Raw genomic sequence first — 15,181 nt, 5'->3', positions numbered from 1 at the left:
TGCCGTCAGGGGTACCTGAGTTCAAATCCAACCTCAAACACTTAATAATTACCTAGCTGTGTGGCCTTGGGCAAGCCACTTAATCCCATTGCCTTGCAAAAACCTAAAAAAAAATAAAAAAAAAAAATGAAACATTGCCTTTCAGACATATAGATAGGAGAATTTATGAAAAAGAGATAAAAAGTACTAAGATATAAAATGGATAATTCTGATTACATTAAATCTAAAAGGTTTTATACAAATAAAACCAATGTAATGAAGATTAGAAGGAAAACAGAAAATTGTGAGGGAAGACAGTTTCTCAGATAAAGTTCTCATATCTCAGGGCAGCTAGGTGGCGTAGTAGATAAAGCACTGGCCTTGGAGTCAGGAGTACCTGGGTTCAAATCCGGTTTCAGACATTTAATAATTAGCTAGCTGTGTGGCCTTGGGCAAGTCACTTAACCTCATTGGCCTTGCAAAAAAAAAACAAAGTTCTCATATCTCAAATATAAAAAGAATTTTGTCAAATTTATAAGACATTCTCCAATTGATAAATAGTACCATATACTTCAAAGTATATGAATAGGCAACTTTTGAAAGAAGGAATCAAAGGTTTATACAGTCATATAAAAAAGGTCTAAGTCATTACTGATTAAAGAAATGCAAATTAAAACAACTTAAGACATTTCACACCTATCAGATTAACTATAATGATATAAAGGGAAAATTACAAATGTTGAAGGAGATGTGGAAAAATTAGAACACTAATATACTGTTGTTAGAACTGTGAATTGACCACATGGAATAATGCCCAAAGAATTATATAATTATGCATACAAAAAGGAAAAAAAACCTATTTGTTCTAAACTATTTATAGCAGCTCTTTTTAGGGTGCTAAAAAACTGAAAATTGAGGGGATGCCCAAAATTGGAGCATGGTAGAACAAGTTGTAGTATGTAATTATGATGGAATACCAATGTACTATAAAAAATGATGAGCAGGTTGACTTTAAAAATATGGAAAGTCTTGCATAAAATAATGAAGAGTGTAATGAGAAAAACCAAGAAAATGATGTAGACAGTAACATTACTAGAAGGATAAATGTAAATTATCCTTATAAAGGACAATCATATATATTCAAATAAATTACAAAGGACCTATGAAGGAAGATGCTATCCACTTTCAGAGAAAGAACTGATAAATAGAAGAATAGTGTACATATGTGTCAAATGGTGACATTCTCTAGAAAGGGAGTCATTTCAGAATTTAAAATCTAACAAATTTAATTTAAAGTTTAAATAAAAAAAGAAAAAGAAAAAAGGGAGGAAGAACAGGGGAAGACTAAAAGGTTAACATGCCTTGCATAGTGTCACACAACCAGTATATATCAGAAGCAGAACTTGATTCCAGGTCTTTCTGACTTCAAGGTCAGTGACAACAAACTACTTCCATTCAATGAATAAATAAAATAAGTACAAATTACAGCTCAAGGGAACTGGGGAAATACGAAAAATATTCACAAAGAAAATGGCACTCAAGGTGAATTTTGAACAAATAAAGGATTCTATTAACCATACTAGGAAAGAAATGAGCATAGTGAGAAGGTCTATGCAAGCGTATAAGGAAACAAAATGAAGATAGATATGCAATAAGAGGAATTTGGCTGGATCATAAAATGAATTAAAATAATTTATATATAATAGGGTAGGAAAAGGCAGGCTGAAGCCGAGTTTTAGCAAGACTTTAAAAAAAATAGAAGAATTCAAATTTACTCCTACAGGTAACAATGAGCTTCTGGAGTTCCATTAATGAATTAGCATTTACCAGGGACCAACAACCACTATAGCCCAGTGGATAGAGCTCTGACCACAGAACCAGGAGGACCCAAGTTCAAATTCACCCTTAGACACTTCATAGTTATGTGACCCTGTGCAAGCCTCTTCAACTCTGATGGTCTCAGTTCCTCATTAGTAAACTGAGCTGGAGAAGAAAATGACAAACCTCACCAAAAAAAAGAAAAAAACCCACCTAAATGGGGTCAAAGAGAGTAGGTCACAATTAACAACTCACCAACAAAAAAAAGCACTATATTTATAAAAAGCAATGAGGATATAAAAGAAAAGTGAGGGAGCCCCTGTTTTCATCAAGTTTACATTTCAATTAAAGATGACAACATATATAGAAGACCTTCAGAATGGAAATGACTCAGTCATCCTCAGGGTTCATTAACTAGGCAGATGACATTTTCCAGTTAAGACATAGTTTAAAAAAGTATATAGCAGTACAGAAGATATTACTGCTTGTTATATTTTGAGTTCTTCAAGGGCAAATAATGTCTTTTACCTTTTTTTATATCCCCAGCATATAGTACAGTACCTGGCATATGGTAGATAATTATTAAATGTTTACTGAATGATTAGTAAGGTCTGATAAACAAGGAGAATAATAACAAGGGATATACAGTATATCCAGTATATATAGTAAATCCAGTTAGCATCCAAAGTACTACAGCAAGGGAAAAAAAGGGGGAATCATTTGAGCTCTAAGAATATCATTCTGTCAGCCTTTTGGATAATGAAACTGAGGTAGGGAAATCAATGGAGGCTCATTAGTATTTGTATGAGACATAATGGAAACTGAAATATGTGGAAGGCTTGGAAGTGAGAGGAGTAGACATGTGAGAGGTGTGGAGGTAATTTTTGTGAGAAATGTGATGCTAAATAATATTTGTCCAAATATGAGATGAGGGATCTATAAGGATTCAAGAATTATTTCAAGATACCTGTATATAGAAAAAAGGGAAGCATTGAAAAGGAGCAAATTTTTGGGAAATTTATTATGTTCTGGACATCTTAATTTAAGATGTCTATAGGACCATTATTTATTCAATATTCCATAGGCAATAGATGTGGGCCTGACTAGGGATGGCTAAATAGCTTTGGAAGTCATCTGCATTAGAGATGATAATTTGAGATAACCAAAAGAAAGAGTGTGTCTAGGGGGAAAAAAAGTAAAGAGTACACAGGTCAGAGAATTGGAGTATAGCATAGTTGGGAGTCAGATATGGATGATGCTCTAACAAAGGAGACTGAGAGATCAGACAGGTTGGAGGAGGGAAACTAGGGCCAAGAGTGAGAAGGAGCACAAAAGTAATAGTAAGACAGGGACCCAATATCCAGGAATAGAGAACGACCAAAATATCAAATATTTAAGTTAGATTTGGTAATTAAAAGATAAGTAAACTTAGGTACTTCCTGGGCAAAACCAAGATAGTGGGGTGAAGTTAGGAAGCTCTGGGAACTTTTCCCAAAAATAGCTGTAAATGAAGCCTCGAAATAGACCTGAAGCAACAGAACCCACAAAAAACAGTGAAACAAGTTCTCAACTCAAAATATTGTGAAGAAACTTTATAAATGGTCTGTCTCATGCAGGTAAAGGGGGAATATATATATATGTATGCCAGTGTGGGTGACAGAGCTGGGAAGCCAGCAGGAGGCTCATAGCCACAGCCCCAGCTCAGGTCCCACTCAGCAGGCCAGCAGCAAGAATCCCAACTCCAGCTTGGAAGACAAAGGTCAATTAAGTCCAGGAATGCCAGTGCAGCAGGTAGGACTGGGTTGGGCTACCCCAACACAGGGAACAAACAATGAGCCCTGAAACACCAGAGCAGAAAGAGGGACCAGACCCTTTGCCCCAGCACAAAAACTTTGGGACTATATCTCCTGTGCCCCAGGAGCAGAGTTCAACTGCCAAATTGTGGGAAAACAAAAAAGAGCACTAACCATAGAAAACTACCATTCTGATAGGGATGATAAAAACACCATCTCAGAAGCAGAAAGCAATGACAAAATACCTATATATAGTCTCAAAGGGGGTTATATATTGGTCTCAAATCCAAAAAGACATGTTAGAAGAATTCAAAATTTTTTTTAAAAAAATCAAAGAAGAGATGAAGAAGAAAAATTGAGAAAATGAGAGTCATGAGAATTATGAAAAATTGAAGCGGTAAGTAAAGCTGGAAACGGAAGCTTTGCTAGTATCTGAGAGTCAATCCACTAAGATACACAAAATTTATACAAATAATTACAAAATACTATTTATCTAAAGATTGACTTAATGTTACTGGTTGGCTGTGACAATATAATAAAAATGATGTCATTTAAATTAATGTAGAAATTCAATATTAAACCAATCAAATTACCAAAGTAGGAGCTGCTACTGAGACAAAAAAATAGTGGAGAAAAAATAAGATTTAGAGTAATAAAGGAAATCATTTTTAAAAAACAGTAATGAAGGAAGAATAGCACTTCTAGACCTCAACTATATTATAAAGCAGTAATTATCAAAATTATTAAACACAAGTTAAAAAAAACAGAAAAACACATTTGTGGAACCAAGTAGATAAAAACAAGAATCAGGGAAAAAAAATCACACACACACCCATAGTTTCAGTCTACATCTTGCTCCCAAACATAATCCAATGACACTAGCCTCCTGGCTGTGCCTTCAAAAAGATTTCAGCTCTTGACTGACCCTGAAATTGCTTTCCATCTTCAGCTCTATCTATTGAGTCTAACTTCCTTTAAAATCTTTCTTTTAATTTAAAACTCAAAATACTAATAATGAATGTTAAAATTGTTTTACATGTAACTGGGGAAAAATAAAATACTAAATAAAAAATAAAAATAAAAACTTAGAAGAGGGAAAAAAATAAATTCTTTCTTTTACTGGAAGTCTTTTCCAAGCCCTCTTAATTGGCATACTTTCCTTCTATTGATTATTTTCTATTTACCCTGCATATAGTTTATGTTGTCTATATTTGTTTGCATGCTGTTTCTTCAATATATTGAGGACAGGAACTATCTTGACTCTTTTTGTAGTAAACTTATTGGCCATAGCAGTAGAGCAGAAAGAACAATGGTTCTGGAATCAAAAGATATGAATTCAATTCTTACTTGCACTTTTATTTACCCATGTCACTTTGAGTGAGAATCAATTTCTAGAGTCTATTGTTTCCTCATCTGTGAAATGAAGACACTGGGTTAGATGGTTTCTGAAGTCTCATTTCACTCAAGATCTATGATCCTATCATCAGCTTTATAGTTTTCAATCAATCCCAAAATATAAAATACAAGAAGAATTCTGTATTGAAAAGAACTACTCAAAAAGTTGATAAGCAATATGACAGAAATTTAGCTTTAGTCAACATCTTATAACACTTCATAAGATTCAAATGACATGAATGTAAATATTCTAACTATAAAAGGTCCAACAATTTTAAAAATTGAAGAAGAGAATACCTAAATAAGGGAAATGGAAGGTCACATAAGATAAAATATATAACTTTCACTATACAAAATTGAAAAACTTATGCAAAAAGAAAATCAGTTTAGCAAGAATAAAAAGAGAAAGGTCAATTTGGGGGAAAAAAATCTTTGCATTAAACAGCTCCAAGAAGGTTCTGATTATCTAAGGCATGTAAAGAATAAGCAAGCAAGCAAGAAAGAAAGAAAGAAAGCCCAAGAGCCATTCCCCAATGGGTAAGTGGCCAAAGGAAATGAAATTCTCAAAAGAATTAAAATATAATAAAACAATTTGTTTCACCTCATTCTATGCTAAACAATAAAGAAGACAAATAATGAAAATGTTCAACAGAAGAAGGGCTAAAAGATAGACACACTAAATATAATATGGGTAAGTTATTAACTGGCCCATAGCAATCTGAAATTCTGCTTTTAAAATAATGATCAAAGGGTATCTTGATCCCAAGATCTCAATTACAGGCATATATACCAACACATGCCAACAAAACATCCATAATAGTACATTTTGTGGTAACAAAGAATTAGAATAAAACAGCTGTTTGTCAACCAAGGAACAATAAGGGAAAAATTAGTCATGGTATATGACTATATTATTATGTCAAAAGAAATTACAAGTAAAATCAATTTAAAAAAATTTGAAAAACTTATATGAACAAAGAAATTAATAGCACCGGAAAAATTTACAATATGATCGCAAAAATGTAAAGAAAAATCATTTTGAAAGACTACAATATGCTTATCAATGCAATCATGACTTCAGAAGACTAATAATGATGTATGCTGCACTACAGTGGCAAAGAGGTAATGAACTAAAGTATAAAATGAGACATATTTTAGATATGTTGAACTGCTTTGCTTTACTATACTTATATGTTACAAGGCAAAGTGGTAATGAATTAAAGGTATAAACAAGACATATATTTTAGACATAGTGAACAGTTTTGCTTGACCATATTTATTATATGGGAGACTTCTACAAAGAGCAAGAGGGTTTGGGGAGAAGGGAGTTTTATTGAACAATGATAAAATCAAAAAAAGAACAAAAGAATGCCAATAAAACATTAAAAATAAACAGAAAAAACAAAAAATTCAGAAGAGCATTTTCTTACTATCATGTTAAAAAAATTATGTAACTGAAGTTCAAAGTTCCATATATAAACCTCCTTTTTTGTTCTTTATATATTGAAATGCTTATTATGTTGATTAAGTTCATAATAAAAATATATTTTTTTAATTATAAATGTGAAGAATTCAAAGAAATTTGAAAAGATTTGATCTGCTGCAGAATAAGGCAAGCAGAAAGAAGAAAATAAAATATATAATAAAGACAACAGTAGAAAGAACCAATAAAAGAAACAATACTATTACTATTCAAGTTTGGCCACATTTTATTTTTTGCAGAGAGTTAATAAGAAAATATACTTTCCTCCCTCAATGGAATAGGAAGACTATGGATATAGGCTATAACATATGCTGCCAGGTACAGTTGATGAGTTGGTTAATTTTGTTGGAACTGCTTTTTTCTTTTTCTTTTTAAACCTTTATTACAAACAATAGCTCATAGGGAAGGGAAGGGAAAGGATATCTGTGGAAATAATTACGATGTAAAACTAAATGACAATTTTTTTTAAAAAAAAGATGTTTTATGGGGCATCTAGGTGGCACAGTGGATAGACCACTGGCCCTGGAGTCAGGAGTACCTGAGTTCAAATCCAACCTCAGACACTTAATAATTACCTAGCTGTGTGGCCTTGGAAAAGCCATTTAACCCCATTGCCTTGTAAAAAAAAAAGTTTTATAAAAAGAATTAAATGGAAGGAAGACAGTGAGGTGAAATGAATATGGGAGACTCTGCAATCCTTTCTGCTATACAAAGCTGCTACTTGACACAAAATCACCATATTAACACAAATATTCTCTTGGTAATGCTCTCTGGCTGTGTATCATCATAGTGAACAGCTCAAGCCCCAAGAATCAACATGGCAAGTGAATGAAAGGGCAATGAAGAGAGCTGCATGGTAGGTCTACACATACTGCAGCCTGTTACTAATAATGATTTTATGCCAGAAATTATGTAAAATTATACAAAAAAAGATAAGAAAAGGAGTCGATTCAATCATATAGTAAGAATCTGGAATAACTGGTATATATCTTTAGTGTTCTCATAACCATAAAATTTTAAAAGACCTAGAAAAATCTTTCATACTAGTGAAAAATCTTTCACTACTAAGAGGGATCTAGGGGAAAACAAGAACAAAAATAATACAGGATGAGAGAGAGAAAATGTGTTAACTAAAAAAAAACAAAGATATTCAGCTATAAGTGAAAGCCAAAATCTATTGAAGCACTGAAGTATATCATAACTAAGATCAAAGCAATTCTACTTAAGTAAATAATTAGTACCACTCGGGCTTTGGTAGTCATATTTTTTGAACACATCTGAAAAAACATTTCCTTAGTTCTCCTGTTAATAAGTTTTACTAATAAATACAGGCAAGCACAATGGCCTGTCACCATTAACTAGGTTTGAATGTGATAGGAGTAAAATAATGTCATACATAATCAAACAATCAACCAAACAATATTACTGTAGAGTTTTATGATTTTATATCAGCTTTTCACTATAATTTTAATGGATATATTATTAAATTGTATTGGTCAGGACAATATTATATGGAGTATCTTTTACCTTAAGTAATGAGTCAACTAATGTGACTACTTAAACATTCAATTATAGAATCAATGAGAATGATCAATAAAATAAGAGATTAATGTGTTTTAATGTAATGATTATCAGTTTAAATTAATTTGAAAGTGTTTGCCCTAAATGAATATAGACTTCAGATTGACAAAGAGCACTCTATGAAGTAATTAGAAGAATTATTAATTATAATTTTTATTATGCTTTAAGGATTTTCAAAATTTCAGGTGCTTTAAATATAAAAGCAGTTCTGAAAACATTTTTACCAATGTGTCTTATTTTACTATAGTTGCTACTTACCAAACTGAAGATGCCAATAAAACATTAGTGTTATTTTCAAGGAATTGTGTTGGAGCCTCTCCAAGCAGAAAACAGGTCAAAATTCCCCCTCCAAAGCAGTATATCATAGCACGAAACCAGCTAATTAAAGGATTCTGCCCTTCCACTGGAGCAGCTTCTGAAATGAAAGATCATAAAAGGTAGTCTTGGATAGTATGTATGTATGTATGTATGTATATATACACAGATATGTCAAATAGTCCTAGTATAAACAAACCATAACTACAGGCTATAATTGCCTATGGTTTTCAAATATTCAGCAACTTTCATTTATTGGTCAAAAGGTTAAATATACACTTTTTAAGAAATACTGTTTATATTAGAATGTGATTGTATTAATTATAACTGTCTGTAAAAAACTATTAACATTCTGTTCTCTTTTACTTGTATTGTTGACTACAAATCCAAAAAATTATACTATAATTCACATTTTTCTTTAACTCAAAGTAAACATCCTTCCAGTTCTATCAAAAAGTATTCTTGAGGGGCAGCTAGGTGGCACAGCAGACAGAGCACCGGCCCTGGAGTCAGAAGTACCTGAGTTCAAATCCAGCCTCAAACACTTAATAATTACCTAGCTGTATAGCCTTTGGCAAGCCACTTAACCCCATTGCCTTGCAAAAAACCTAATAAAAAAAAAGTATTCTTGAATGTCTATACTCTGAGGTTAATTAATGAATTATTTTTAATTAGAGAGTTATTTTCAATAAGTCCAATTTTAATACTTCCTAGTGTTATGGAAATTAACTAGAGTTCTTAAAGGGATGTCAAAAGATTAAGAGCTCAAGCAGAGTCTACTGTGCCTACTCTAACTGTGGTGTCCGGGAAAAAAAAACAAGTCTTTTTTCAGGTAGTGAGCTATTTAAATACAGCAAGGCACATCACTATGAGGCTGGCCATTTAAACTCATTGGTAATTCACAAAACAAAGACAAATGCCGAATGACTTTAAAGCCTCTGCAGCTCTTTTTTCACTCATGCGGGCATAGAGACAGAGTGGTGGCAATGGTGATAGAGTGCTAAGAATCATGAAGTTTCCAGACAGTTTACAATCCAGTTAATAACTGCTATCAGTACTTTAAATGGGAAATCTCTGTCCAGTGAACAAAAGTGGACATCAATTCTCAACATAAAGGTCAAAGAAAGAAACCTATAGCAAAATGTAAGTAACTCTAACTACTGTAGATTGTTTTTCTCAAAGATATTTAACCATCTATACATACTTACACATGTAAATGCAATTCCTCCAAAAAAGAGATATTTCGTGAGCTTATATTACCCTATTCATAAGTATTAGTCAAAATAATGAAAATAATTGTAGCATTCTGTAACAAAACATGTTTAAATAAAGTGAGAGAATTTCCATAAAGAAGTAATCAAGGGGGCGGGGGCAGCTAGGTGGCGCAGTAGATAAAGCACCAGCCCTGCAGTCAGGAATACCTGGGTTCAAATCTGGTCTCAGACACTTAATAATTACCTAGCTGTGTGGCCTTGAGCAAGCCACTTAACCCCATTTGCCTTGCAAAAAACAAAAAACAAAAAACAAAAAAACCTAAAGAAGTAATCAGAACTTCTGAATTAAATATAATTTATATTCTGTGACTTCTATGCAAAGGTATAAATAGATAAGGATGAAAGGATATAAACAGTTCTCAAAAGAATTATAAACTATAAACTATATCATGTGAAAGATTGTTCCAATTTGCTAATAAGAGAAATGAAAATCAAAACAATTTAAGGTTTCACCTCAAACCCAGTCAAATAGTAAGGATGAGAAATGATGGTAACAATCAATGTTTAGGAGCTGTACAAAACTTAACACACTGCTGCTACAAAAGATTATGAAAATCAATTTGAAATTACACTAAGAAAAAGAAAAACCATATCCTATGATCTAGAGATTCCCCTGATTGGCATATTCCCCAAAGAAATCATTTATAGCAGCAATTTTTGTCATGCAAGGAAAGAGAAATAAAGTTGATGTCCATGAACTGGGGATGGAAATAGAATATTATTGCTGCATAAGAAATGAACATAAAAAATATAGAGAAACATTAAGAAATTATTAAGAACTGAAGAATTTGAAATAAACAGAGCCAGGAAAACAATATACATTAAAAACTATAATGATGTAAATAGAAAAGAAACTGAACTTTTTTTTTTTTTTTTTTTTGGTTTTTGTACGGCAATGGGATTAAATGATTGTCCGAGGTCACACAGGAACTCAGGACCTCCTGACTCCAGGGCTGGTGCTTCCACTGAGCCAACAAACTGTTCTAAACAGAACAGTTTTTAAGACTAAGCATGTCTGCACAAAAGAGATAAAAGAATATACTTTCTCTCAAACTTGAAGAGGTGGGAGATTAATGTACTATGTCCTAGAGAGAGAAGGAGGGAGAGAGAGAGAGTGAAAGAGGGGGGAAAAAACTATATAAATATACAATTATGCTATAAGACTTAGTTGGCAAGTTGAGTTTTTGTTTGCTTGTTTGTTTACTGACTTTTTCTTTTTGTTTCTTTGTTATGTGGGAGGGAGGGGAGGGAGATGTATTTGAAAATGAAGATAATATTAAAACAAAAGATAGCAGTATTTTGAAAAAATAAAATTATGTACATTCCTTCCCTTTGCACTAATCACCACCAAATGCAACAGCCTTCTTATTAGTTCATATCCCTGATTCAAACTATTTTAGATTTGGAAGGAACTATATAAGTTATCAGGCCTAACTCCTATTTGAAGCACTCCCCTTACGATATATCTGATAAGTGATCATTTTACATAAAAGCAGTTATTAAAGTTGGATCAATATAAATTCCAAAGAACTTAATTCCCCATCAAACAATTTAACATATACATTTCTTTGCAAAATTTAAAGTGCTATAGAAATGTAAGTTAGTATTTGTAAACACCCTACTCAATTATACAAATTCATTATTTTTCACAACATATGCATTCACGTAAAAAATAGCAATCGTATTAGATTCACATAACCCAACTCAAGATGCAACAATAAGTACACCTCCTTGCTTTAAAAATACATTTACCATACAAAAAATGTAATAGCTTTCTTTAAAAAGCAAACAAAAAATTCTATACATATCCTCCATGAACATGCCAACTGTGTGAACAAGTCTAGACATTAAAATTATCTGAAGAAAGTTACAGTCAAACACACAATCAATCAAGTATTTATTGTTTCCTCCATACTAGGTTCCATGTTGGGCATTGGAAATAGAAATATAAAAGAATTAACCTTGTCCTATAGGAATTATATTCAAAATAGGATTCATTATGTTCACAGGTAAATAATTGCAAAATATTAAAAAAATGTAAATATGTGATGTGCTTAGTGGTGGGTACTTACTTTAATTTATTTTACTTACTTTACTGGGTAAATCACAATAGTCCTCTTTTAAATGGTCTCCTTAAAAGAAGAGATCCCAAGAGGAAGAAGAGCTTTCCAAGTCTCAGGGAACAGAGGGGGCTGTTCAAAAGCATAGAAGATAGGAGATGGATAGAAAAAACAACAAGTAGGTCAATGTGACTAGGTCAGAACCAGAATGTAAATTGTTTTGAATGTCAAACAGAGGAGTCTATATTTGATCCTGGAGGCAATTGTAGCTCCTGAGAGTTGGAGTGACATAAATATTCTCCCACAAAATGTTTATACAGTAAAAATGTCCATATCTTAAAAACTGTCTATAATTACAAGTCTCAGTGACACAAAGACGCAAGAATAATAGATGTTCTCATTCTCTAAAGAATACTGGTATTGGGAAAAAGGCATGAAAACAGGAATCCACATAAAATAGGGAATGAATTTTCCTAAGAAAAAATTTTAGACTGAAAATGGAACTAATTCCCTATCTGATAAATGGACCAAAAATATGAATAAACAATTCTCAGAAAAAAGAGAATTGTAAACTATTAACAAATACTTCCAATTCACTAATAAGAGAAATGCAAATCAAAATAATCCTGAAATCTCATCTCATATCCTACAAAATGTAGAAAATGATAAAAGATGAAAAGTCAATGTTTGAAGAGTTTCAGGAGGGGCAGCTAGGTGGCGCAGTGGAGATAGAGCACTAGCCTTGGAGTCAGGAGTACATGAGTTCAAATTTGACCTCAGACACTTAATGATTACCTAGCTGTGTGGCCTTGGGCAAGCCACTTAACACCATTGCCTTGGAAAAACTTTTAAAAAAAAGTATATATGATGAGTTTCAGGAAAATAGGCAAACTACTGCATTGTTGATGGAACTGTGAATAAGGACACGTCTTTTGGAAAGCAATTTGGAATTATACAAATAAAGTGACTAAAATATTAGACTCTTTGATCCCAGGATTCTATTACTGCCCTAAGGAGTACATCAATAAGAAGAAAGTTCCTATATATACCAAAATATTTATAGCAATAATTTTTAGAATATCACAAAATTGAAAACAAAGTAGATACATATCAATTAAAATATAGTGGGGGGAGGGGGGTTAATTGTGGTACATGAATAATAGCTGACTATTACGAAGTTGCAAGAAAATCTAAGGATGAGGAAGATGAAACATGGAAAATGCAATCCACCTCCTAAATTCCTACGGTCCTACAAAGATCAGTCATACCAAAGTGATTTTCAAATCTTATTTAACACTCAATCTTTTTTATTTTTTTAAATTTTAGAAAGGTTTTATTTTGAGTTTTAGAATTTTCCCCAAAATCTCACTTCCCTCTGTCCACCCCCCCACAGAAGGCAGTTTGCTAAGTCTTTACATCATTCCCATAGTATGCATTGATCTAAGTTGAATATGATGAGAGAGAGAAATCATATCCTTAAGGAAGAAATATATAGTATAAGATATAGCAGAATTACATAAAAAAGACAACTTTTTTTTAAATTAAAGGTAATAGTACTTAAGTCTTTGTTCAAACTCCACAATTCTTTCTCAGGGTACAGACAGCATTCTCCATCACAGATACCCCAAAATTGTGCCTGACTGTTGCCCTGTTGGTACAAGCAAGTCCATTTGGATTGATCATCACTCCCATGTTGCTCTTAGGATGTATAATGTTCTGGTTCTGCTCATCTCACTCAGCATCAGTGTATGCAAATCCCTCCAGGCTTCCCTGAATTCCCATTTCTCCTGGGTTCTAACAGAACAATAGTGTTCCATCACACATATATACAACAGTTTAAGCCATTCCCCAAAAGATGGACATTTCTTAAGTTTACATTTCTTTGCCACAACAAACAGTCATAAATTGTTTCCCAGTTTACTACATTTCTTTTCATCTTGGTTACAAGTGGTTTTGTCTGTGCAAAGGCTTTTTAATTTAATGTAATCAAACTTAGGTTGGGTTTTTTTTAGGTTTTTGCAAAGCAAATGGGGTTAAGTGGCTTGACCAAGGTCACACAGCTAGGTAATTATTAAGTGTCTGAAGCTGAATTGGAACTCAGGTACTCCTGACTCCAGGGCCGGTGCTCTATCCACTGTGCCACCTAGCCACCCCAGTGCCACCTAGCAGCCCCTCTAGTTTGTTTTAAATGATGTTCTCTATCTCTTCCTTGGTCATAAACTGCTTCCCTTTCCATAGAACTGACTCCTTGATCTTCTAGTTTGCTTATAATATTGTTTATGTCTAGATCCTGTATCCATTTTGATCTTATTTTAGGTAGAGGATGTGAGGTGTTGGTCTAATCCAAGTTTCTTCCATACTAACTTCCAATTTTCCAAACAGTTTTTATCAAAGAGAGAGTTTTTATCTATATAGCTGGACTCTTTGGGTTTATCAAACAACAGATTACTATAATCATTTCCTGCTACTGCACCTAGTCTATTCGACTGATCCACCACTCTTTTTAACCAATACCAGACAATTTTGATGACTGATGCTTTATAATATAATTTTAATAATATAATTTAATCTGGTAGGGCTAACCCATCTTCTTTTGCACTTTTTTCATTAAATCCCTGGAGATTCTAAACTTTTTATTTCTCCATATGAATTTACTTAAAGTTTTTTGTAATTCATTGAAGTAATTTTTTGGAATTTTGATTGGTAGGGTACTAAACAAGTAGTTTAATTTTGGTAGAATTGCCATTTTTATTATATTTGCTCGGTCTATCCATGAGCAGTTGATATTTGTCCAGTTTTAAGTATGATTTTATTTGTGTGAGAAGTGTTTTTAATTCTTTTCATAAAGTTTCTGAGTCTGCCTTGACAGGTAGACTCCCAGGTACTTTATATTGTTTGAGGTTACTTTGAATGGGATTTTTCTTTCTAACTCTTTTCTGCTGCATCTTACTAGTCATGTATATAGAAATGTTGAGGATTTATGAGAGTTTATTCTATATCCTGTGACTTTGCTAAAGTTGCTAACTGTTTCTAGTAGTTTTTTTAGATGATTTGGGGGGATTCTCTAGGTATACCATCATTTCATCTGCAAAGAGTGAGAGTTTTGTCTCTTCTTTCTCTATTCTAATTCCTTCAATTTCTTTTTATTCTCTTATTGCTGAAGTTAACATTTCTAATACAATACTGAATACTAGTGGGTGATAGTAAGCTTCCTTGTTTCACCCCTGATCTTACTGGGAATGCCTCTAGCCTGTCCCCATTGGATGAAATGCTTGATGATGGTTTCAGATAGATATTGCTTATTATTCTAAGGAAAAAAACATTTATTCCTAAGCTCTCTAGTGTTTTTAATAGGAATGGGTGCTGTATTTTGTCAAAAGCTTTTTCAGCATCTATTGATATAATCATTTAATTTCTGATAGGTTTGTTATTGATATAATTAATTATACTGACAGTTTTCCTACTATTGAACCAACCCTGTAT

At 32.8% G+C, this 15,181-nt stretch overlaps 1 protein-coding gene across 2 annotated transcripts in view; it reads right to left on the bottom strand.

Moving 5' to 3' along the window:
* Nucleotides 1-15,181, bottom strand: part of TMEM38B (transmembrane protein 38B) — an 81,920-nt gene that overhangs the window by 47,594 nt on the left and 19,145 nt on the right. The window contains exons 1-2 of one of the 2 annotated variants that reach the window (XM_074197588.1): nucleotides 11,730-11,818; nucleotides 8,308-8,464 (exon numbers count right to left, since the gene is read on the bottom strand). In XM_074197588.1, the coding sequence (XP_074053689.1) occupies nucleotides 8,308-8,414 (107 nt within the window). In that variant the 5' untranslated portion in view covers nucleotides 8,415-8,464; nucleotides 11,730-11,818. Of the gene's footprint in view, nucleotides 1-8,307; nucleotides 8,465-11,729; nucleotides 11,819-15,181 lie in introns of those variants that run through there. The other variant, XM_074197587.1, reaches the window with a different exon arrangement.

This window comes from Macrotis lagotis, chromosome 8 (genome assembly GCF_037893015.1).
Source record: "Macrotis lagotis isolate mMagLag1 chromosome 8, bilby.v1.9.chrom.fasta, whole genome shotgun sequence".
In the NCBI taxonomy this organism is placed as follows: domain Eukaryota; kingdom Metazoa; phylum Chordata; class Mammalia; order Peramelemorphia; family Peramelidae; genus Macrotis; species Macrotis lagotis.
Note: the sequence above shows the minus strand (reverse complement) of the source record. Positions and strands in the feature narration are given on the sequence as shown.